Below are 23,435 nucleotides of genomic sequence, written 5' to 3'. Positions count from 1 at the left end.
TGAGACATCCGGCGTCCACTGTATTATTAATTTTTAGTTGTTAATTATTGTTTTTTTGCTCCAGAGCATTGATGAATGGTCGTGTTGGATGAAACAGAAGCAGCGTGTATTGAAGTGTCGATGCTGAGCAATGAGCGTTTGTGTATTTTCCCACAGCCAATTTGAAAACAATAATAAGTCATCTTGTGCGTTCGCTATCAACGCGAGTAACCTTTACGCCAAAGGTTTCATTAGCATGCATGCAAGTCATTAAGATTTGATCCGCTCGCCTCCTCCTTCACACCTACTGCCTGTTCCTGTTAAGCACGTGCACGCGCCTGTGCACACGTGATGGATCAGCGATGAATGAAGAGTAGATGAAAAGGATGAAGCGAGTTTTTCCTCGTGTCTGCGTTTGTGCAGTTTGTCGTGCTGGCACAAAAATGTAAATGTAACATAAATGTAAGGGCACGTGTCTTCGGGCTGTGTCCTTTTAAAGGGCAGTGTGACTCAGGCTAGTTAGCGAGATAGCTAGCAGAGGACACAATCACAACCTTGATTTTTTTTTGTGTGTTTACCTGATGTGTTGTTTAGAAAGACAGCTGTGGAGGCCTGCTGAATACTACATTTACTACAATACACACAACAGTAAATCTCAAATGGAGGTATTAGTATCTGTGGCGGTACTTGCGATTTAAAAAAACAGTGGGGAGAAATCCTCTGCTGATTTTGTAAGTAGCCCCCCCTTACAACATCGACAGTACAGAAATGTTATCACGTCCCCCGATGTGAAATATTATCGAGAAACTGATCATCTCTATTTATCTGGGCCGAACTCGAAACTGAAACCAGGAAAATGCAACAAAATGGAGAGCTGTGAAGCATACAAGCTTATGCAAGAGTCAAACTGCATGTTGAGTACGATAAATTTGTACACGTTGGCAGGTCTGCGCTAACATAGAAAGTACTCCCTGCCACTCAGGCCCCCTCCCCCCAAAGTGCACTGCCCCACTACTTGAGAAGCACTGGTTTATTGTAAGTGAGAGACAAAATCCAGAATAAAAAAGAAAGGTCATTTTTATAAGAAATTAATAGACAACCAAACCATATTAAAAGATTTAAATGGTGAAATTATGTTTTGGGGGTAAAACGTTATTTTCAGCGAAGCCGCCATGTTTGTTGTTGTACAGGTTTCAGGATGCACATGCGCAAAGCGCCCGGGTTCAGATCAGATTGGAATTGGTTACTCTTTTACGTTTTTTTTGTAACTTTTTTAAAAATCCTAAATTATAGATGAATAATGCACCGATTAGACCTTATTGTGGAGAGTCGACAGGGTTGAGTCGCTGACTCACACGCACAGACATGCTCTCTTCAGGTTTAATTAACGTTCAGCTACTTCGCGCGATGATTAAACGTGATTTTGCTATCGCGTAGTCTACCATAACAACAACACAAAACTACAGCCTACCGTGTGCGTTCGTGTTCGTGTTCGTGTTCGTGTCCACTGTCCACTGTCCACTGTCCATGCTGTGTTTCCTATCATCGTTCGGCGAAAGGTCGACGTTATTGTTTTTCCGGGTTCAAATGTCACAAGTCCCGCGCGTTTGTCTGCCGGTCAAGTCACGTGACCATGTTCTAGCTAGTATTTTTAGAATTTCTTGTCTTTTCTTTGCGGTTATTTTTAATTTAGTGATCACCAGAGTATCCTGGAGATATCCGTTTATTATTATTATTCCAAATTATTAATGCTATTTTATATTGTTACAACGCAAAGTGTGTGGGTGGGGGCGTGTGTATGAAGTCCGAGCAAAGGAACCAGGTCCTTAAAGGTGCATAAACAGTGTACAGATGATTATTATTGTCTAATTTTTCCAGTATATAATAACAGATTGTTTTGCGGCACCTGTTTTTTGTGTTTATTACTTTTTGTTAATATATATTGTCATTGTTTGCAACAAGTAGCCTATACCAACAATTATTATACTTTCCCCCTCAAATACTGAGTAAGCATGTTATAAAAAGTGTGGGACAGCCATCCAAATAAACACAGTAAGCTGCTCTATCCAATATTGTTTTATTATAAGCACAACAATCCATAATACAAGTTAATGTAGTTCTAACAGGGCTCAGAATGACACACTGGCACCACCAAAGCATTGAAACTATCAGCAGAAATTTATGCATTGGCTTTGTTATGTGTCAAAGTGACTTGAAGTGCTGGTCCTGGACAAATGGAGCATATAAAAGGCTAAGGTCGGAGGTCAAATAGGCATGATGGATGAGAGGTACTTTGCATGTTACATGCCTCCTCTCTATTTTGCATTGCCTGCTGTCAAAACAGTCTTTGTCGCGTGGCTACACAACACAAGTAATGGCGACCTATGAGTTAAAAGCACAGTATGAAAAGAGCACTATGGTGGTCAAACATGACCAGTGGAGTCCATGCGACGTCTGCGCTAATTGTCCTTGGTTGCCATGGCAGTCGCTCCTTGACATTCTGCACTAAGCTTTGTTGGTTTGATCTCATTTGGCTCCATGTTGTTGTTGTTGTTGTTGTTGTTGCCACATCATTAGGACACGGACCTGCTGATATAAAGTCAGCTCTGGTATTTCCCGCTAAAGGTCACAGTGCGTACATTGTGTTTTTATTACAGGAGGAGATACCAGTGTGCACAATCAATATTTGCTGCGCGTGTTGTACTCTGCTCTCAATCTAAGATGGTTGGAGGGGTCTTGAAACACATTACAACTACTATCCTACGTTTGATAAGGCAGGAATTTTTTTGGGGGGGAATCATTATTTGTGATTTAAAGTGACAGGAGAAAAAACATCTGAAGCTTTCACTCTATACTCTTTAATGGCTAGTCCAGGGGTGTCTAAAGTGCAGATTTTTTGGTGTCCGACATATTCTACACATAACATTCATTACACAGAAAACAAAATCCCCCAGAAATGAGACATGGTTACCAAAATGGCCGACTCCCTGCACGTCTTATAATACAGTGGTGCCTCGGTTTACGTTATTCGAAAAAATATATGAAAACCGAAGCAATTTTTTCTGCAGGAAATCAAGTAAATACGATTAATTTGCTCAAGACATCCAAAAATATGAAAAAAAATATTGAGAATATTTATAGTTTTACATACAGAAAGTATGTAAAAAAAACACCTAATTTCCACATCATTTTTACCTTTACCGAAGATGTTGTTGGCGAAGATGGTGAGGAGCGGAGAAAATGCCGTCCTTGTACTTTGTGATGAGTTCTTTCTTGAATTGGTACGCTTAACTTTCTTTGTCCCCGTGGCGGGTTATTTAGCAGTGGCACTCAATAGAAAATGCACATAGTGTGCGTTGTTTGGGCACTCGATTTTGCGGAATGATACAGTACAGGGCAAACGCATTAGTTTGTTACGCGCAATATTGTACGATAACCGAGACAGTGTATGAAAAATAAATCATACCAAAACTGGGGTGTACGAAAACCAAGCTTGGACTGTACAGTCGTCCCTCACAATATCGTGGTTCGATTATCACTCCCTCGCTCTATTGTGGTGTTTCAAAAATGTATTATCTAATAAATGGTCGCTGTTTCATGGTTGACTATGGCGTATCATTAGTCAAAAAATATTGAAAGACAAAAGTATATGTAGGATTCTAAGCACTAGGCCATGGCATGTCCGACATGATAGAGTGAAAAGAAGTTCTCCTCCCATTCAGTGTGGAAGTGGAAAGTTTTGGCTTTTTTGTCTTTCTGCCCCCTTCATTTTAAACCCTTTCTTAAGTTTAGAATACTGTAATTAAATTGGAGACTAACTAGTTAACTCACTAGCTTGCTGATGGTTAAAGCCATGGCCGTCTCTTGTGTCCCGGCAGTGATCCCGTAGCCTGGGCATTACAGTTGAGCAATGTGATGTAAACATAGAATAATAGGAGTGTAAAGGTGACTATAGGGGTGTTATTTCATGTCTACAGCGCTGTAATAATGGTAAATATTGTATTTAGAAAGTCATACACAGGTTTTCGATCCTCTAAATACGAAAATATTCCATCTATTAATATTTAAATTCACTTACCACGGTTGGGTCTGGAACCAATCAGTCGCAATAAACAAGAGACGGCTGTATATGGTGTTTGATGATATTCATGCGTCCTGTTATGGTGAACATGTGAATAATATTCATGCTTTGATCAGTTGTTGTGTGTATTAAAGGCAGGAAAAACATGATTTAGAGGAATAATAATATTAGTTGTAAAGAATAATAATCGGGAGAAGATAAAATAAACAATTTCAAGAGGGTCCACAAAGCTGAAATGTAGGCTGTTTTTAATAGTTTAGCATATCTAGACTCACACTGAATTATCATTCATTTTATTAATCAATTAAAATGTGAAGAAGATCACAGTGGCCCCCCACTCCCTTCAATTTTTCTGTATGCCGCCCTCACCCACCCTCGATGTTTGCGGAATCTGCTAACCAGCTAAAGATGCTGTGAACAAATCACCGAAGAGTCGTTCGGGGGTCGTAGTGTGCTGGTGAAGGACACAGGTGGTCTCTTGTCTCCTGTTATTGTTTTTATGAACATGTTGGTGACTCATTAACAGCGCGAGTCAGCACTCTCGCTCGGACAGAAGACTTGTCGTTGCCGTGGCGTTACTCACAGCTCACTAGGGAAGCAGCTACAGCAGGGGGGTCCACAAGTGTGGCACAGGGGGCCATTTGCGGTCCCGAGCAAGAAAATGACAAAAAGAACAACAGCAAAAGTAATACGTAATAATAGGCAAGTTGTTGTCTATTATGTCTATTAGCACATCTACGTTGGATTGTTTTTGATTTTCCCAGCGTCCTGGTTTAAAGGAAAAGCTAGGGGGAGACTAGGGGCCGCAGCGTGGCGATGAAGCACAGACTCATCTTGTGACGCCTTGGTCGCAGGCCATCAGAAAGCCTCCAGGAAACAGGTCAGTGAACAAAAGGAGAGCGGGCAGATAGAGAGATAGCATGGGAGGTGGGTGAGCAGCAGAGGGGAGGGGGCTGGGATTCAAGTTAGAAGTTGACAAGAACTGAGCTGCAGTGTTCTTGTAGAGAGCAGCTGCAGGAAGGCCAGCTCAAAGGAGAAAAAAAAAAAGTAGCCTAGCAAGTGCGCCGAGTGGCCGCCAGGAACATCTCCCTGAAGGCCTCCTCCTTTCGATATAGCAGCCACTGAGATGCAGTCGCCACAGCAACGTCTCCCCGTCCCACTGCTGCACTGCCCCACATCTTCACCACTCACACAATAAAGAAGGACATGGAAAGTCAGGGCAGCGGAAACTGCTTAAGTCAATCCCGTTTATGTTGACCACCTCATCAAGCCCCGGTGTAACGCGTTGTTATTACCACGTCGACATACATGGTTGCCTGCTTGTGAGAGCCAAAGGGGCCATTTCTAAGAAAAATGGAACAGCAACATAACCTCATCAGTGTTTCCCATACGTTTATTTATTTGCGGCCGCCTGCCACGAATACATTTGGCGCTACCTTTTGCTACCTACAGACAGCAGTATTCAGACCCCTCTCGACTTTTTCTGGTCTTATTGGACACCTTTGAAGAGGCTAACACAGGGTTGTCCAAAGTGCAGTCCGGGGGCCATTCACGGCCCGGCACATTCTAAAAATACGATTAGAAAATGTAAAAAACAACAGCAAAAACGGGAAAAAAGAGCAGTAAATTTAAGACCAAATATTAGGAGAATAAAATCATAATATTAAGAGAAAAAATACCATCTATCCATCCATCCATCCATCTGCTATGCTGCTTATCCTTATTAGGGTCGCGGGGGTATGCTGGAGCCTATCCCAGCTGACTTCAGGCGAGAGGCGGGGTACAACCTGGACTGGCCGCCAGTCAATAAAAAAAAATATCATAAAGTTGAAATATCAAAGACTAAAATAAAAAAAAAACCGTAATATTATGAGAAGCAAAGGAAACAAATACATTTGGAAATTGGGGAATATTAGATTGTGTAAAAATTTGAATTTTATGATAATAATGTGAAACTATTATGAGAATAAAGACATAATATTCCAAGAAAAAAAATTATAAGAAGAAAGAAGGACAATTTTGAAAAATAAAAAAATGAGCAAAAAAGTTCATTCATACATTATAATAATAGGCTTTAATAATAATAATAATACACTAGGTCCCCAATTTACGAACACCCGACTAGCGAACATTCGCGGATACGAACACAAGCCGACTGGTCTATATTTTATTTTATTTTGCCTTGTAGTCGCTCAATCAGTATTTATACTGATACTGTACATGCTTGACCACTAGAGGGCACTGTGACACTGCTAATGCAGCCTTAGAGCTAATGGGACCAACAGAGGAAGAGTTAGACGCTGGGGAGATAAAGCTAAATGGAAAGCTAAATGATACAACCCGGAGAGAGCGTGTGATTAAAGTTTATGAAGAGTTAATAGGCCTTCTTAATTCTACACCACCCACAGAACACTACCTCTTTTAGAAGAGTCTAACGACGACGACCATTTGTCCTTTTTTTTCAATATCTCCTCCTCCAACTCCTCCACAACGACGTATGCTCGGCCAGTCCTCTTCAAAGGTAAATAACATTTATGATTACGTATTATTATATCACTTTTATTATTGTTTTTTTCATTAATTATCCTTGTTTAATATTACTACTGCATCCAAACTCATATTTACATACATACGCATATACTGTATATGTATACACGTACATGTAGTACCTATATCATTGGTAATATTACCTTTTCCCCTACTTAAGAACAATTCGACATAAGAACGGTCGTCTGGAACCAATTGTGTTCGTAAGTTGGGGACCTAGTGTACAAAGTTTTCCGCGTCAACGGAATCGTGGAATTGGCCATCTACTGTTAAACGCCGTCATCGTGAGGAGAAGGAACGTTTGTGTGGGGAATTATTTCCCAGGCGGACCGCTCAATCGTAGCGGAATCTCATCACAAACACTAGACCGCCTCCTCCCGAACTAAACATGTCGAGACGGCGACCTGAAACGTTGCCGAAAAAACGTCTAAACTCCTCTCTTACGGAGCGTTAACGGAAGCTCGCTGGGTTAATTTAGTTTCGCAGAGCGCGCTCGTGTGGCTGTGTGTGTGCGACTGTTTACACCGTGTTGCCTTTTGCCGCTTGGTAATGCAAATGAGTGTTTTACGATGCCCACTGACGCCTTGCAAGTTCTGAGTGAAATAAGGATGAGAGGCACCTTTATTCTTGCTCCCAGCTCATCTTAGCCATCAACAGACATTCTCAACACACACACACACACATACACAAACACACACAGCCTTCAAAATAAGAGCGTTCAAAATAAGAGCAGTTTGTTGAAGATCCCATTAGAAAAGTCAGCCAAGCTACATCCATTTCCGAAATAATGGGCAAAATTGGCCACTGATGTATTGCGTCAATAAATGAAAGGATTTTTGTTTGTTTTTTTAATATTAAAAAATGCATATCTATATGGGTTAGTTTAAAAAAAGAAAAAGTGGCCACTCATCCTTTGATTTTTCGGTATGCGCCCTCGGATTAAAAACGTTTGGGCACCACTGCTCGAACATAAAAGCACATACCACTTTTCTCGATGGACAGCTGGTGCATTTAACATCACCCTGGGCGGCTCCATCTTGCTTGTGACATCAATAAAAAACACAAAACTACAGAGGAAAGTTCATTTGTATTTCTAAACCTCAAACCCCGCCCTCACCCAACCCACCACCACAAATAGATTGCAGTCCTGTGGGAAACACCGTGTCAAGTTACACCGAATTAAGTGACTTCTTGTTCAATGCAAAGTAAGCTTCAAAATAAAAGTACAGTGGAACCTCGGTTAGCGTCCGCCCTGGTTAGCGCGTTTTTTGGGTAACGCCACAATTTTTCCTCGGTTTGCGTGCATTCGCAGCCATTTTTCAAACAACAACCCCTTCAGTCGTGGCCATTTTGGACGATTTTGACTGGTCTTTCAAGGCACACGGACTATTGTGGAACCTACCAAAAGAAAGATTAGACTCCCATCTTTCATCAGAAAAAAAAGTTTGTTTCTACCTTTTTCAGTTCTTTAGTAATCAGCAGCAGAACATAGGTACGTTTCAGGAAAATATCAGTTCCCGACTAAAAACGGGAGAAAAACAGTATATGGTTTTAAGTTCATTCTCATAAAATTCTAACTTTATTCTTGTACATCACTTGTACATTCCTTTTATAAATGTGAGCACAATAAAATAAAATTAAAATTAAATGTGTATTAATAAAAATTTTAAAAGTATGAAATAATAAATAAGTATAAAATTAAATTAGTATTGTCCCTCAAATATCTGCCTCCTCAGATGGTGCAGGTGTGCCTAATGTTGTGTCCCGTGCACAAGGACATTGTGGCTCATGTGTGCTCTCCACGCTGATAGGGTGGCTTTAGACTCCAACCGCAAATTAAACCAAAGCGAGCGGTTGAGAAACCAGAGACCAGACCGCATTTCCAGCAGGGGGCGGCGGCGACAACGGTCCTTTGGGGCGCTTTTGGATGCCGCAGACAAGGTCAAAGTGTAAATGACTGCCAATGCATCAGCGACACAATCGTCCACGTGTTTGCTGGCTCCCGAGCCCTTGTTACCGTGGGAACGTGGCGCTTGGAGGAATCCGTTCACGCTGCAGATGATTGCTGTGTCACTGACATCTGTGTGTGTGTGTGTGTGTGTGTGTGTGTGTGTGTGCGTGTGTGGGTGTGTGTGCGTGTGTGTGTGTGTGTGCGTGTGTGTGTGTGGCGGTGCAAGGCTGATTCATCATTTTGGGAATGCTCGCTGTCGTCCATTATCCATCCATCCTCACAAGCTTAAAAGTGCCCTTTGCTTGCATGGAAGTGACTGTCACCATGGCAACGGCACCCACAGTACTGTATGTACAGACAGATAAGTAGGCCGATGTTACGTTTTTGTGTCCTCTGGTGGCGTGTCGGGATGAGGTGAAGGTGGCTGGGTTACTAACGCGTCATTTATGCAAATGCGGTCTTTGATGCCTTTTAAAACAAACAGCTGCGGTAAAAGAAAAAAGGAATGCTGGCACTCCTCGATGCCACGCTGCTGAAAAGCAGGTCAGCTAATTAGGACGGCTAAATTTATTTCACGGCGCTCACCTTCGCCTCACAAGGTGATAGCAGCACTCGCCGGCCATAACGAGGCCATTAGGAGCGCACCGTGGCCGCCCGGTTGTCTTGATTAGGAGCGTTTGACGCCACGTACACAACAAACAAATCAACGAGTGCGTTCATCTTGCGCTGTTTGCATTGCACAAACAGGATTTTGCGACTTTTGCACATTCAAAGTGGCTAACATAGCACTTAATGCTAATGCTAATCTTAGATGTATTTATGTTGTTTCTTTAACTCCACTAACACTACTATGTGAATAATAAAATACCCTTAACACAAATATGATTTTAAACATTTTAAACATCTTGTTACATAGTCATCAAAATATAAAAGCTAATCACATGGTTTGAATAAATAATCAAATCTGCAGGAAAACAATACAAATATTTTTTTGTATTTCTTTATTTATTAGTACTACTACGTCTGCTATTATTCACGATAATAATATTATGAAAAATATTTTCTGAAAATAATGAGTGAGCTGAAGATGCTGTAGCACGTAAAACAGGTAACATTTCTCCTACCTGCTCATCAGCAGTTACAAAGAAATAACGTTCACTGAGAAATAACAAGAAAGAAATAATAGTCATTTAGCTGGTATGCGTGTGAGGGGGAGATTTGTGAGCGCTAATACTCACAAGAGTCATTGAGAGGCAGTCAGATGTGACAAAGGCTTTAATGGCTTTTTCCCACAATCCTTCACCGTTTCGACCAGCCAGCGTTTCTCCCTTCCATTAAGCAACCGCAACGTCTTAACTGCAAAAAGCTCAACTCATTTCCTCTAAAAAATACATCTTGTGAACTGTCCTGCTTTGCCAGCAAGAGGTTGAAGAAACAATGAAGTATTTAGTAGGATTTAGTACAAAAAGTAAGCCGTTAGTTAGAAACTTGACATTTCTTTAAAAAGCTTTTTTTTTTAGTACCTGTAGGAAATAGCAAAGCCCCCTGCCTTTAACCCTTTTAAAGTATAGCAAATGTATCATTCTGGTGGCATTTAAAAAATAGAGAGAGGGAGAGAGAGAGCCGCACGGTGGCCTAGTGGTTAGCATGTTGGCCACACAGTAAGGACATCGGGGAGGTGTGGGTTTGAATCTCTGTGTGGAGTTTGCGTGTGTGGGTTTTCTCCGGGTACTCCGGTTTCCTCCCACATTCCAAAGCATGCATGTTAGGTTAATTGGAGACTCTAAATAAAAATTGTTGAATGTGAGTGTGAATGGTTGTTGTCTATACAGTATGTGCTCTGCGACTGGCTGGCGACCAGTCCCCAAGTCAGCTGGGATAGGCTCCAGCATACCCGCGACCCTAGTGAGGATAAACGGCATAGAAAATGGATGGATATATATATAGAGAGAGAGAGAGAATAATATGCCATTTTTTTGTAGCAGCGTATTAAAACAAACAAACAAACAAACAAAACATAATCTAATTAAAAATCCAAATACATTTAAAAAATACACAAAATAAATATTTAAAAGCATATCAATATTGAAAAATATATTTTTAAATATAAAATATTTTCTTATAAAATCTCCAAATATTTGTTTTTAAAGTTTTTAAAAATGTTTTTTCTCCAAAATACATTTATTGTAAATCAAATGTTTTTTTTTTAAATCAGATATAAGTCCACAGAATTTGGAGATACATGTTTTTCATTGACTTCAGTTTCAGTTGTTGCTGTCAAGTAAAAATCAGGTATCTCAAAATTTTGGGAGGTAATACTCCATTTTTTTTAATGAAAAAAAAACCGCAGAGAATAAATATGTTTGTGGGACTTTTTTTAATTTAATTTTTCTCCAAAATATAATAAAACATATTTTTGTCACTGTCCAGTAAAAAAACATGCATCTTCAAAGTTTGTGAGATTTATTGATTTATTTATTTTAATCAGAATAAATATTTCTGTTGTTTTTTTTTTGTTTCACAAAAACTGGAGATTCATCTGGAGATCAAAATTTTGTGAGCTTTTGTTTGATATTTTTTGTCAGAAAAAAATGAATAAATATTTTTGGAGAAAAAATCTTTTGTATCTTTGTATCTTTTGTCAAATAAAAGCTCAAGAAATTTGCAGATATGCGTATGAGTGAGCGTATGAGTTTAAATGAGTGAGCTTTGTTTGGTTTTTTTCGAAGCAACAAAAATATTTCTCAATCAAATTCTCATATTTCTGAATTTCTCAATCAAAATTTAGAGATACGTGTTTGTCATCGGGTTCAGGTTGCCGTGTACCTGTACATGCTCTGGATGGTCTCCACTCGCCCATGTCAGCAAGTCACTGCCATGATATTGCGCTAGAGGAAATTCCTCATTACAGTAATTACTCTGCAGCGCACATTGGCCCGAGTCAATAAAGCTGATTAAGCCACATGTGATCAATACCCGTACCAGCAACACGCTAATCTGCTGACCCCTGTGTAACGTTTGAGAAACGGCCTGCAACCTCAGGATTGCGGAAGAGGTTTCTGTGTTTACGGCAGCAGCAGCAGCCTTCTCAGCGCTCTGTGCATAATGAATGTTAGATGTCGGAAAAGCCACTTTGGCGTAAACGGGCGTGCTTGGTTCGTAAATTATGAAGCCAAGGTGATTTTGCCAAGTCAACAGAATAGAGGGTGTGGAACAAATCACGTGAATGCAAATGTAAATGCCCCCCAACATGCTGGATACTGACTAACTCGGGTTATTTTCTGCAATTTAAGAAGGTACATGGGTAATGTAGCGTAATGTTTTGTTGTTTTGTTGAATGTGGATATTAGCACATTCAACACAGTGCATGACATGGTCATTTCCTTGCGTTATTTATGTGTGACCACCCATTTTTGCACCACTTCTTGGTGGCTGTAGTGACTGTCACTGACAAAACACTCATTTATGAAAACCAGGGCCCGACCGATACAGATTTTCTGATGTCGATTCCGATATTAGGAGTCTATCGTGCAAAAAGTACAAGTTTTTTAGTACAAAAGTATCATCTAATTATCGTTCATTTCTAAAAAAAAAACCCCAAAAACATACCATATTACCTGCATTTATTTGTAAAAAATAACTGTTAAAGGGGTAGTTTGGATTTTTTGACATAAAGTTGTATGACATCCCCATCAGCAGTGTAGTGCATCAACGGTGATTTACCCCCAACTTGGTCCCTTGAGCCCAGTTCTGGTCGGATTTCGGTGATGACGAGCGTAGTTCCGGTTAGTTGCTGGGGCCACTTAAGTGAAGAGTTTGGCTTCTCAAAATAATATGTGTTCAAAATCTGCATCACAAAAAGACCTCCTGGTAAAAAATCTCACAATCGCTCGGCGTTACTTTCTCTCTCCCGTTGTATCACTGCGTGCTGTCGCCTGACCATTGTTGTGGATGTTTTCCACAGTGTTTACATGCATGGATGAAAACCACCGCGACACGAGTCGCAGCTGTGGAACACATGTAAATCTACCGCCGTGGAACACATACACAACATTGGACAGGCGACAGCGCGCAGTGATACGACGGGAGAGAACGTATCGCCGAGCGATTGCGAGATTTTTTCCAGGAGGCATTTTTGTGATGCAAATGTATTACGCTTTTGAATGCATATTGTTTTGAGAAGCCAAACTCTTTACTTAAGTGGCCCCACCAACTAATCACAACTACGTTCCTCATCACCGAAATCCGACCAGAACTGGCTCTCGGGACGAAGTGGGGGTAAGTCACCGTTGATGCTGACGGGGATGTCATACAACTTCATGTAAAAAAATACGAACTATGCCTTTAACACCAGCGTCAGTTGATTACAGATTATTCTCTCATGCAGGGGTGTCCAAACTTTTTCCACCAAGGGTGGCATACTGAAAAATCAAAAGATGCGGCGGCTGCTTTTACATGTTTAAAACCATCTCATCTAGATGTGCAGACAGGGTTTTCATCTTTAAAGAAAAGAAAAACAGCCTGCATCTCAGCTTTGTGTTATCAGTGACAAAGCGTATTATCATTATTGTTATTATTAACCATTTCTCCTTACGTAACACCTTTTTTCTGCTGTTGTTCATTTTTACAAATATTTAAACTTTCTTCTTGTACATTTATTTCTTATAGTATTATGACTTTATTCTCATAATATGTAGACTTTCTTATCATCAAATTATAACTTCTTCCCAACCAAATGTTCCAAAAACTGCAACTTTATTCTTTTGTTTTGTTTGTTTCTCAAATTATGACTTTTCCCCCTGTAACATCTCAATTTTATGCTATTTTTTGTCTTATTGTGACTTTACTCTGTTAATATTTCATCTTTATTCTTTAGTACTGTTCTTTTTTTAATTTGTTGATTTTTATTTTCTTGTTTAGTTGTATTTTTAGAATGTTCTACAGGCCACTAAAAAAAAACAGCCGTTGTCTTTAAATGGCCCCTGGGCCACACTTTGGACACCAGTGTCTAATGTCTTTAATCGGTAGATTAAATCAACTAGCCGATTAATCGGTCAGGCTCTAAAGAAAACGCCAATACTACTGTACTACTCCCATTACCCTGACTTTGTGGATTATTTCCATCCTTATTTCAAGTCGCTTTGATTATTTCTATTGTGGAAGGTGGTGGCTGTCATTAATCACTCGCAAGAAAAGCAATGGCATTAGTTAAATGACACGTCTTTATTACGCACACAAATGTTACAGTGCAGTAGGTCTTGACTTTTGCATTGCTTTGAGTCTTTCTGTTTATTCATATTATGAAAGTGTTGGTTATCATTAACTCAATAACAAAGACGTCTGTATAGTCCTTTACATTTTACAGGCGAAAAGAGGTGATGACGCAACTGCACACTAATGGTTGTCACTATTTGAACAGTTTTAAGCCATAAAAACGGCCACAAGGTGGCAGAAGTGCATTTGACAAGAGCTCGGCTTGTGAATTTGAATGGAAAAAACATGCATGACAGCAAGGAGGAAGTAGAAGAACATGGAGGAGTGTAGCATGCAGAAGGTTACGCATAGTCTGTGTTCCTTGAAAGATCAGTCAAAATCGTCTAAGATGGCCAGTTGTGAACGGGTTGTCTTTCGAAAAAATGTCTGGGATTGAATGAGTTAAGAGCAGACACGTCTGGCATACCTCGTCCACTCGTGACAAAGGCGGGCAAGTGTGCCGAACTTGGGCACGGATCAGAGCACGTACACGAGACAAACGGTGTGAAGTGGGCACAGGCACGGTACGATGGGCCAAAAGTGAGTACGCCCTGAGAAAATGTGAGGCTTGACCTCACCTGAAGTCAATATTCACAGTTACCAGTCTATAAGAAACCCCTGCAAACCTCATCATCCATGTGTGCTTGTATTTAAAATGAAGACTTGGCTTCGAGAAACAGAACTTCTGCTGTATTGAAAGTCAGAATTTTGAAAACAAGCCAACGCACAATGTAATGGCTCACATAAGCCTAATGGAACCATGCAACAACATCTATACAGCACCCTGCTGTGCCATCCGCGGTAGAGCATGGAGCTCGACGGGTATGAAACGGGAAGAAGACAAGACTATACTGCTCGGTGGAAAGTGCCTTTAGTGGTTTCTGCACTGTGGATATTTTCCTCTTCAATCCAAGCACTCCCCTGGTGGAGATTATGGAAAGACTGACATTAATCAGCGAGCAAGACACATCCCTGAAGTGCACTAAGGGATGTAAAGGCAGCGAGTTTACGTGAACGCTTTCGCACCTTACAGCCTTCTAAATGTTTTCTCTCTGTTGTGCTTTCAGTTTGCTCACAGTTCTCCAGGGGTGTGTATGCCATTTTCGGGTTCTACGACAAGAAGTCGGTCAACACCATCACGTCGTTCTGCGGGACGCTGCACGTCTCCTTCATAACGCCCAGCTTCCCTCTGGATGGCAACCAGCAGTTCATCATCCAGATGAGGCCTGACATCAAGGGGCCGCTGCTCAGCCTCATCGAGTACTACAAGTGGGACAAATTTGCGTACCTGTACGACAGCGATCGAGGTAAGACCAGGACATCTGTACATGTAAAATGATTGTGCATGTGTTCAGTTTGTCCATTTTGCAATAATGACATGTCCGAAAAGAACTGAAAGTGTAGTGTTTATATCCTGGTATCAGAGACACATTTATTTTTGTTACCATCCTTTGAAAAAGTCAATAGTCATCAGTCAGTCAGTATTTCAATCAATTTTGATTGAATATCCATTTGGAAATAAGCAGAAGTGAGGTCGAAAAGTGTTGGTCCACGCTCCATTTTTACGACGGCGCTTTAAGTCAACGTGTTGATGCGAGTCCAGTTGAGATCGCTTCAATGCCCTGAGAATCCCTGTAGTTGTCCTTGTAGTTGTCTTGCACACAGGAAGGGGAATTGCAGGGGAGGGAGAGACAGGCTCATTGGGAGGAGTAAGTCTCAATAATGAGACTACTGTTCTATTCAGTAAGAAAAGTAGCTATTGGCTGTCCTAGAAGTCGCTAGATGACGTCATCATCTAATTTGCATATAATTTGAATATGCTGTAGGAAAAAAGCATAACCTTGTAGCAGAGACAAAAAAGTGAGTAAAAACACCATAATTAAAATGGCTACTGAGATTTTTAATTAATTTAATATTTTTTTTATTAGCACAATTGAAAAGCAAATAACAGATTGTGCTGTGTTTATTCTATGGCTACACTAACATGACTCAGGTGGTTCGTGAGTAGCACACTCTTGTGAATATATAGAGTATCCAGGCTGTGTGCCGCGGAAGCTGACTGTACACTGCCGGCTTGTGACTGCCTTTGGGCGGGGCGGAACTGTCAACAGCACCTGCTGTTGCTCAGTGAGAACACAACATGCAAAACACTATGTTCTGTCACTTTTGAGTCCCCAAATACCAGAAAACTCCCCAACAACAGCAGAGAAAGTCGTTCCATTTGTCGCTAGTCGCTTGTGAAAAAATATGTCATCAAGGGGGGTATGAATGTCGCCAGATCTAGTTGGCAACACTGAATGAGACCACTAAGCTGCGTAGTTGTTACTGTCCATTTCATAGGAGCAGAATCTTTCACATATTCAAGGATACCATCTTTATCCTTGATGATGGTTGCGGCATTCTTCAATAGCGGGACGGTTAGGAATGGAATATTTTCCCTCTGCTTCGAACAAGACATGTTGAAGGCTTGTTGATAGCAGAAACATGACGGCGATATAAACACTCTGTTCTCTAATTGCTCTCTCCAGTGCTGGCATTACAATTGCTTGTACCTACTCCTGTTTGAATTAAATTCTAAACTGTCCTTGAGACTCCTAGGCTCATTTCGCAGCTGTTAGAATAAAACAATCTCAGGGGAGTTGTGCTCAGTAAAAGGGCCAGTTCCAACAGCGGCTTGGACTGAGCATGCAGCCAATGTTGTTTGCCGTTTCAGCACTTTCTGAGCATTTTCCGATGTCTAATTTCATTTTAATTTTCCTTTACTTTGACACACACTTGGGAGACATAATGAAGGAAAAAAAGTCAACAAAAAAGAACAAAAGTGATGTTTGCCTTGTATTCTTCTGCCAAAGTATTCTTCCACGTAACAAGTTCTCTTTTTCTTTTTGTACAGTATTAATATTTTATGGGTGTGCGTCATAACCACAAAACGCTGTCACACCAGGACCAGAAGCTGATAAAGTGAAGCCAAACAAAGTTAGACTGGTTTTAGTAGAAGTAGGTTGCCCTGGTTGGCCGCAATTTGGCACCCATTGTGCTAGCTTGGTTTTAAAAAGTAAAAGAGGATTGGTTTGGTATTTTGTGTGTGTTTTATCAACATATACGTGCTGTATATGAGAGTGTAGCTGGGAGTCTCATCTTTAAAATGACATATAACATGCAGAAAAGCAGTTTTATGGAGGTTAGCACTCTAGACAGATACACTGGTCATCCACAAGGTAGTGCACTGTAATCCCCCATAAGGGTGCGTTCACACTTTCATTTTTGGTCTGGTTAAACCAGGCTAGAATCCGTTTGCGCTGCTAGTACTGTTCGTTTCGTCAAGTGTGAACACAGTCCAGGAACAAAAGCATCAGACCAAACAAAGGGCCCGAGACCATCCATCCATACATCCATCCATTTTCTTCCGCTTAGCCGGGTCCTGGTTACGAAGGAAACAGTCTCAGTAGGGAAGTCCAGTCTTCCCGGTCCCCAGCCAACTCGTCCAGTTCCACCGGGCGGACACCGAGGCATTCCCAGGCCAGCTGTGAGATGTAATCCCTCCAGCGTGTCCTAGTTCTGCCCAAGTTGTCTACCACCCCGGTCTGCCAATCCAGAGGTACTGCTCCCGACTTCCACCCAATGTAGAAGAGACGTGTCAACCAAGAGAGTCTCTCAACATTCACAGCCTTGAGGAATTCAGGGTGAAACTAATTCACCCGTAGAGCTTTGCCACTGAGGAGTTTATTGACTACCTTAGCTTGTACCTCAGCCACAGTGATGGACCCGTCTGCGTTCGTGTCCTCAGACTTTGCTTCCTCTATGGAAGGTATGTTAATGAGATTGAGAAGGGCCTCGAAGTATTTCTTCCACCTCAGTTGAGGTCAGCAGGCCTTCTGTCCCCACTGTAAACAGTGTGGACCGGGCACTGCTTTCCTTTTCTGAGGCATCAAATTGTTTGCCAGAAACTTTTCGATGCCAACCGAAAATAGTGCACCAAACTCCTCCCACACCCAAGCTTTTGCCTCGACCACCGCCAAGCCACGTGCCGCTCGACCTGCCGGTGCCTGTCAGCTGCTTCAGGAATCCCAGGACCGACACAAATTACACAAAATGTGAGCGTGAGCAGGCACTGCTGTATCGCCACACCCAATAGAAAGCTGAATGTGGAATAAAACACACATATTCCTTACGACCGAGTTGCCAAACACAATAGTACAAGATGTTAGTTTCTTTCTTTTTTTTCTTTGTAGGCTGATTTCCAGTTTATTCCAGTAAATTCCATGATTGCTCAGAGGTATTATTTGGAGCGTTTCCTCAAATCCAAACCTTCTGTCTTCATTTTGTTCACAAAGTGATGAAAAAGTCTCGGCGTCTTCAGTGTTGTGTTTACCCCTGTGCTGTTGTTTATCTGGGGCCCCCGGGGTGTCTCGCTGCATTTAATGAAAGAAGGCTTGTCACATACAATCAGCTGCAACACTTGTGTGTATGAGTGTGTGTGTGTGTTTTTATATAACATGAGGTGGATGTGACATGGAGTGGAGGTGATGGTTCCTGCAGCTGTGGACCTCCACGCTACTGCAACTACGACTAATAATAATGATAAGAATAATTCTGTGATTTGTTTGCATGTTGGAGGCTCCAGGCTGTTCCACATGAAGATGCATGCTCTAAAAGTATACAAAGTGATACCTGACGCTTCCTTTGGTCTTTGCTTTTGAGCTTGTTGAAATGCTGAGAGACCGGCTTTTACACTCTACTGTGCGCCAGATTTGTTTTTTATACTTTATTCTTATGTTCTCATGTAGCTAAACAGGAGTTTATATCCAAAAACATTAGAAATAGCTCTCAGTACTGCAAACATCCACAATAATGACTATCATTTAGGACCGGGCGATATATCAATATTATAAAAATATCAATCTTTTTTTTAAGCGCAATATCAAAAACAAACATATTGTTCATTTCGCTATAGACTGGATTTGTGCTGTTCTCTTGTATGTTGACGCGGATGTCTCACTCCTGTGAGTGTCAGCAGTCCTGAGAGGGGCGTCCTGTCCCGCCTTCCTCCATGCATAAATCTAGCTACTTTTCTGGCGTCGTTGGAGGAGTTTTCTGGTATTTGGGGACTTAAAAGTGAAAAAACGTATTGTTGTGCAGTATGTGTGTTTTCACACATTTGCTTGTGAGGCGTCCATTGCGTCTCCAAAGCAGTCACAAGCCGTCCGTGCAGCCGTCAGCTCCCACTGCACACTGAATAGTGGAGCTCCACCGGGGTGGATCTTGCCCTGTTTTACAGAGCGGGATCTAAAACGTAAATGTTTCTTAAGCTTCATTAGGGCCCTGTTACACCTTGACGATTTAGGCAGCGCATGCCTGACATGATCATTTTGATGGCATACGTTGAACTGCTGACGTTTTTTTTTTTCAGTTTTGGGCGTATACATAGCGTATTCATAACGAGGTCAACGTAAACATGACGTATTAGTAACTTATATAGAACGTTTCTATAGCTTATAGACAACTTATATCAACGAATGCATAGCGTGTTGCCGGTGTTCACAATTTATGCCCAACGCCAGCTTACGCCAACGTATGAAAAAATTGGCCAATACGGTGGCGTATGTCCAATAAGTTATGGGTAAGTTTTGTAAGTTAGCAGCACGCCGGCATACGTCATAGTACGTCCAAGTCGTCCAAAAATTTTGTGCATGCACAAAACATTTCGACGTATGTCAACGTATGATTAATACGTCCCGCATCCACGGGCAATAAGTTTTGCGATCATTGACGCCCGTTCACACATGTTATTTGTAAGTTACGTACAAGTCAAAATTCTTCAACATACCTTGAGACAGAACTGTCTTCTGGGCGAGTGAAGATGGAGGCTGTTGTTATTGTATTTGCAGGTAAGTTTGCAGCTTGACCAGTAGAGGGCACTGTGACACTGGGATTTGAACCATCTTGTTTTGATTTTTTTTAATCAACTTTATTAATGCATAAGCGAGTCACAAATCCATGAGTGGTAGCGTATGCAGCCTACACCAGGGGTCTCAGACTCGCGGCCCCCGGGACGATAGTTTGCGGCCCCCGTTTTAATATGAAAAATTAATATTTGTGTGGCCCGCAACTTTGATATGAACAACACTTGTCGTGTGCGGAGCTGAACGAACTTACCTGTCAGTGGGTCAGAGCGTGTGATGGAAGAACGATGTGTGATAAATAAACAATTAGTCCTAACTACAAGATACAGGTGGAGGTGAGTCGGGATGTAATGATTACACTGTCTAGACTTTCATAAAACATTAAAATTATTTTATTTTTAATAAGTAATGGCCAAATTTAAATGAACAAACTAAGAATCAAGTTAATTTGTAGTTCTAAACGTAATGAAGGTGTTTTTACTCACATTTTTGTCTCGCCTACGAGGTTCTGTTGTGTGAAAAAAATAATACTGTTCAAAGTAAAGTATTTTTGAGTTGCTGCTCACATTTAAAAATTTCCCCTTCAAGAGGGCACTTTATTCCACATTTTGTTCTTTTGTGCTTTTGGTGTTAGCTGAGGATTAGAGCATAGCTAATGGTTTGTCATAAAGAAGATTGATGGTTATATTTTACTTTTTCTATATTTATTTCAAAAAGCGAATGGACTATTTTATTTTAGCTGCTATTTTTCTACAAGATTTTTTTAACTTTAATGAAACAACTTTGCACGCATATTTGACTTTGATTTTGTCTGAACTCACTTTGTGGAAAAAATATTGTATATATATTGTATATCGATGGATATTCAACATAAATATATCGGGATATGCGTTTTGGTCCGTATCGCCCAGCCCTACTATTATTGTCCTTCTGAAATAAATGTTAATTAAATTTATTGCATTTTAATGTAATTTGATTTTGAATGTAATTTTCTTTTATTTAACTTTGAGTTTCATTTGATTTAAATTTTATTTATTTCATTTTAAATAATTTTTTACAAAAGTTTAGAATATTTGATGGAGTTTTTTTAATGGGATCCCATTTGATTGCACAGTACTGTATATTTTTTTGTAATAAAGTTGCAATACGTTTACTTTTGCAAACATAGTTAAAAAAAATAACATAGCTAAGTACTGTAGCATTTAGAGCAAAACAATAAATGGATCATATACAGTATGTTCATAAGTAATTATACAATGCCAATAATTGCTTTTTTGAACAAAAGGTTGTATGTTTGTACTCTAGTGCAACACAGAAGATAGTCTTGCATGTAGTTGTTGGTAATAAGTCCTATTCCATCAATATACAGTATATTTAAAAAATAGGGGGACAAAAAGCCCACTGGCGTTGTTTGTATCTTGCTACATCATGTTAAGCTAAAAACCATGCTTCAATTTGTCCCCCTCCTGATAAAATCATATTTAATTGAACTTCATTTCAGAATTATACAATTTTTGGGAAATTCTATATTGATTTGGTAATATTTGTACATTCTGTGCCGTGGACAGTTTATGTATGGTATAGAGTGTGCACACACAGATGGCGTCAAGGGATGGACTTGTGAATAATGCACTAACATAAAGAGAGTCGAGTCTATTGACTGCTTGCTCAATAGCAGCGTTTTAGTGCCGTGCTGCTCTTTCCTCCATTTCACTGCATGCTAAATATTACATACACACACATCCTGCTTTTTCTATGCATCTCCTTGGATGCCTTTCATGCCACACCCTCCCCCCCCCCCCCCCCCCCCCCCAGTCCTCCCTTTCAGCACAGTTCTGCTGGCCTCAGAACCGAATAGAACAGAACAGAACACAAAAAAAGAAAATCCCAAGGCAGCGTTCCCACTTAAATATGCTGGTTGAAACCTGCTGCTTACTGTACAAGTGTGTGATGACACTGAGGGGACCGCAGTGCATATTTCACCATTGCATGGCTGTCTAATTAGGTCAGTGTCATCCTCTCATTGCCATGGCAACCAAAGTGTGAAGAGGAGAGTGGGATGGAAGGAGGAGAGAGCACTGAAAGTGACTGAGCAGGTCGCTAAGTGATGCAAGGATGTGTGGGGGCGTGTGTTTGTTTGTGGCAGCACTGCTGATGGTTTAGTTTATGAGTTTATACCCACTTAAGTTAGTTCTGCTTATGTTGACCCGGTCACCAAGTCCCGCTCCACCATGTTCTACTTATTTGTAAATAGTGACCGTTTAAGTGGACATTGACATACAGGTATACGTCGTTTATGTTGACATGTCAGTCAGGAAGTCTGAGGGGCATCGACATAAACGGATGGATTCCAACGTATTTCGGAAGATTTACTGTATTATCAAAGCCATGATTTGAATCTAAGCAGTGCCTGGGGACTCCACGGTGGGCTCTCCTGTCTCTGGGGCTGAGGATGTCAAAAAGCTCCTCTGTGGCAGAACCCCAGGGGTGGATGAGATCCACAAGGAGTTCCTTAAGTCCCTGGATGCTGTGGGCGTGTCTTGGTTGACACGACTTTGCAGCATCGCATTGACATTGGGGGCAGTACCGGATTGGTGGACCGGGGTGGTGGTGCCCCTTTTTAAGAAGGTGGATCGTAGGGTGTGTTCCAGTTATTGTGGAATCACACACCTCAGCCTCCCTGGTAACGTCTATTCAGGAGTTCTGGAGAGTAGGATCCACCGGATAGTTCAATCTCGGGTTCAGGAGGAGCTGTGTAGTTTTTGTCGTGGTTGTGGAACTGTGGACCAGCTCTACACTCTCAGCAGGATGCTTGAGGGTGAATGGGAGTTTGCCCAACCAGTCTACATGTGTTTTGTGGACTTGGAGAAGGCATTGGACCGTGTTCCTCGAGGAATTCTGTGGGGAGTATTCCGGAAGTATGGGTATCGGACCAGCTAATACAGGCTGTTCGTTACCCGTATGACCGGTGTCAGAGTTTGGTTCACATTGCCGGCAATAAGTCGGACCCGTTTCCAGTGAGGGTTGGACTCCGCCAGGGCTGCCCTTTGTCACCAATTCTGTTCATTACTTCCAGCATTTTTAGGCGCAGCCAAGGCGTTGAGGGGATGCAGTTTGGTGGCCGCAGGATTGCGTCTATACTTTTTGCAGATGATGTTGTCCTGCTGGCTTCATCAAACCGTGACCTTCAACTCTCACTGGATTAGTTCACAGTCAAGTGTGAAGCGGCCGGGATGAGAATCAGCACCTCCAAGTCCGAGTCCATGGTTCTCGCCCGGAAAAGTGTGGAGTGCCATCTCCGGGTCGGGGATGAGATCCTGCCCCAAGTGGAGGACTTTAAGTACCTCAGGGTCTTTTTCACGAGTGAGGGAAGGATGGAACGTGAGATCGACAGAGGGATTGGTGCGGCGTCTGCAGTGATGCGGACTCTGCATTGGTCCGTTGTGGTGAAGAGAGGGCTGAGCTGAAAGGCAAAGCTCTCAATTTATGGGTTGATCTATTTTCCTATCCTCACCTATGGTCATGAGCTTTGAGTAGTGACCGAATGGACAAGAACAAGTGGCCCAAATTTTTTTTCTCTGTAGGGTGGCTGGGCTTTCCCTTAAAGATCAGGCGAGAAGCACTGTCATCCAGGAGCAACTCGGAGTATAACTGCTGCTCCTCTGCATCAAGGAGCCAGATGAGTTGGCTTGAGCATTTGGTCAGGATGCCTCCTGGACGC

At 41.4% G+C, this 23,435-nt stretch overlaps 1 protein-coding gene across 7 annotated transcripts in view; it reads left to right on the top strand.

Moving 5' to 3' along the window:
• The window catches only part of gria2b (glutamate receptor, ionotropic, AMPA 2b), a 53,290-nt gene that overhangs the window by 6,299 nt on the left and 23,556 nt on the right, over positions 1-23,435 (top strand). For all 7 annotated transcript variants that reach the window (XR_008572962.1, XM_054792743.1, XM_054792747.1 and 4 more), the window contains exon 3: positions 14,879-15,118. Coding sequence is in view for 6 of the 7 variants with exons in the window: in XM_054792743.1 (XP_054648718.1) it covers positions 14,879-15,118 (240 nt within the window). In the remaining variant the exon portion in view is untranslated. The remainder of the gene's footprint in view (positions 1-14,878; positions 15,119-23,435) is intronic.

The sequence above is a fragment of the Dunckerocampus dactyliophorus genome, chromosome 11 (genome assembly GCF_027744805.1).
Source record: "Dunckerocampus dactyliophorus isolate RoL2022-P2 chromosome 11, RoL_Ddac_1.1, whole genome shotgun sequence".
NCBI lineage: Eukaryota > Metazoa > Chordata > Actinopteri > Syngnathiformes > Syngnathidae > Dunckerocampus > Dunckerocampus dactyliophorus.
Note: the sequence above shows the minus strand (reverse complement) of the source record. Positions and strands in the feature narration are given on the sequence as shown.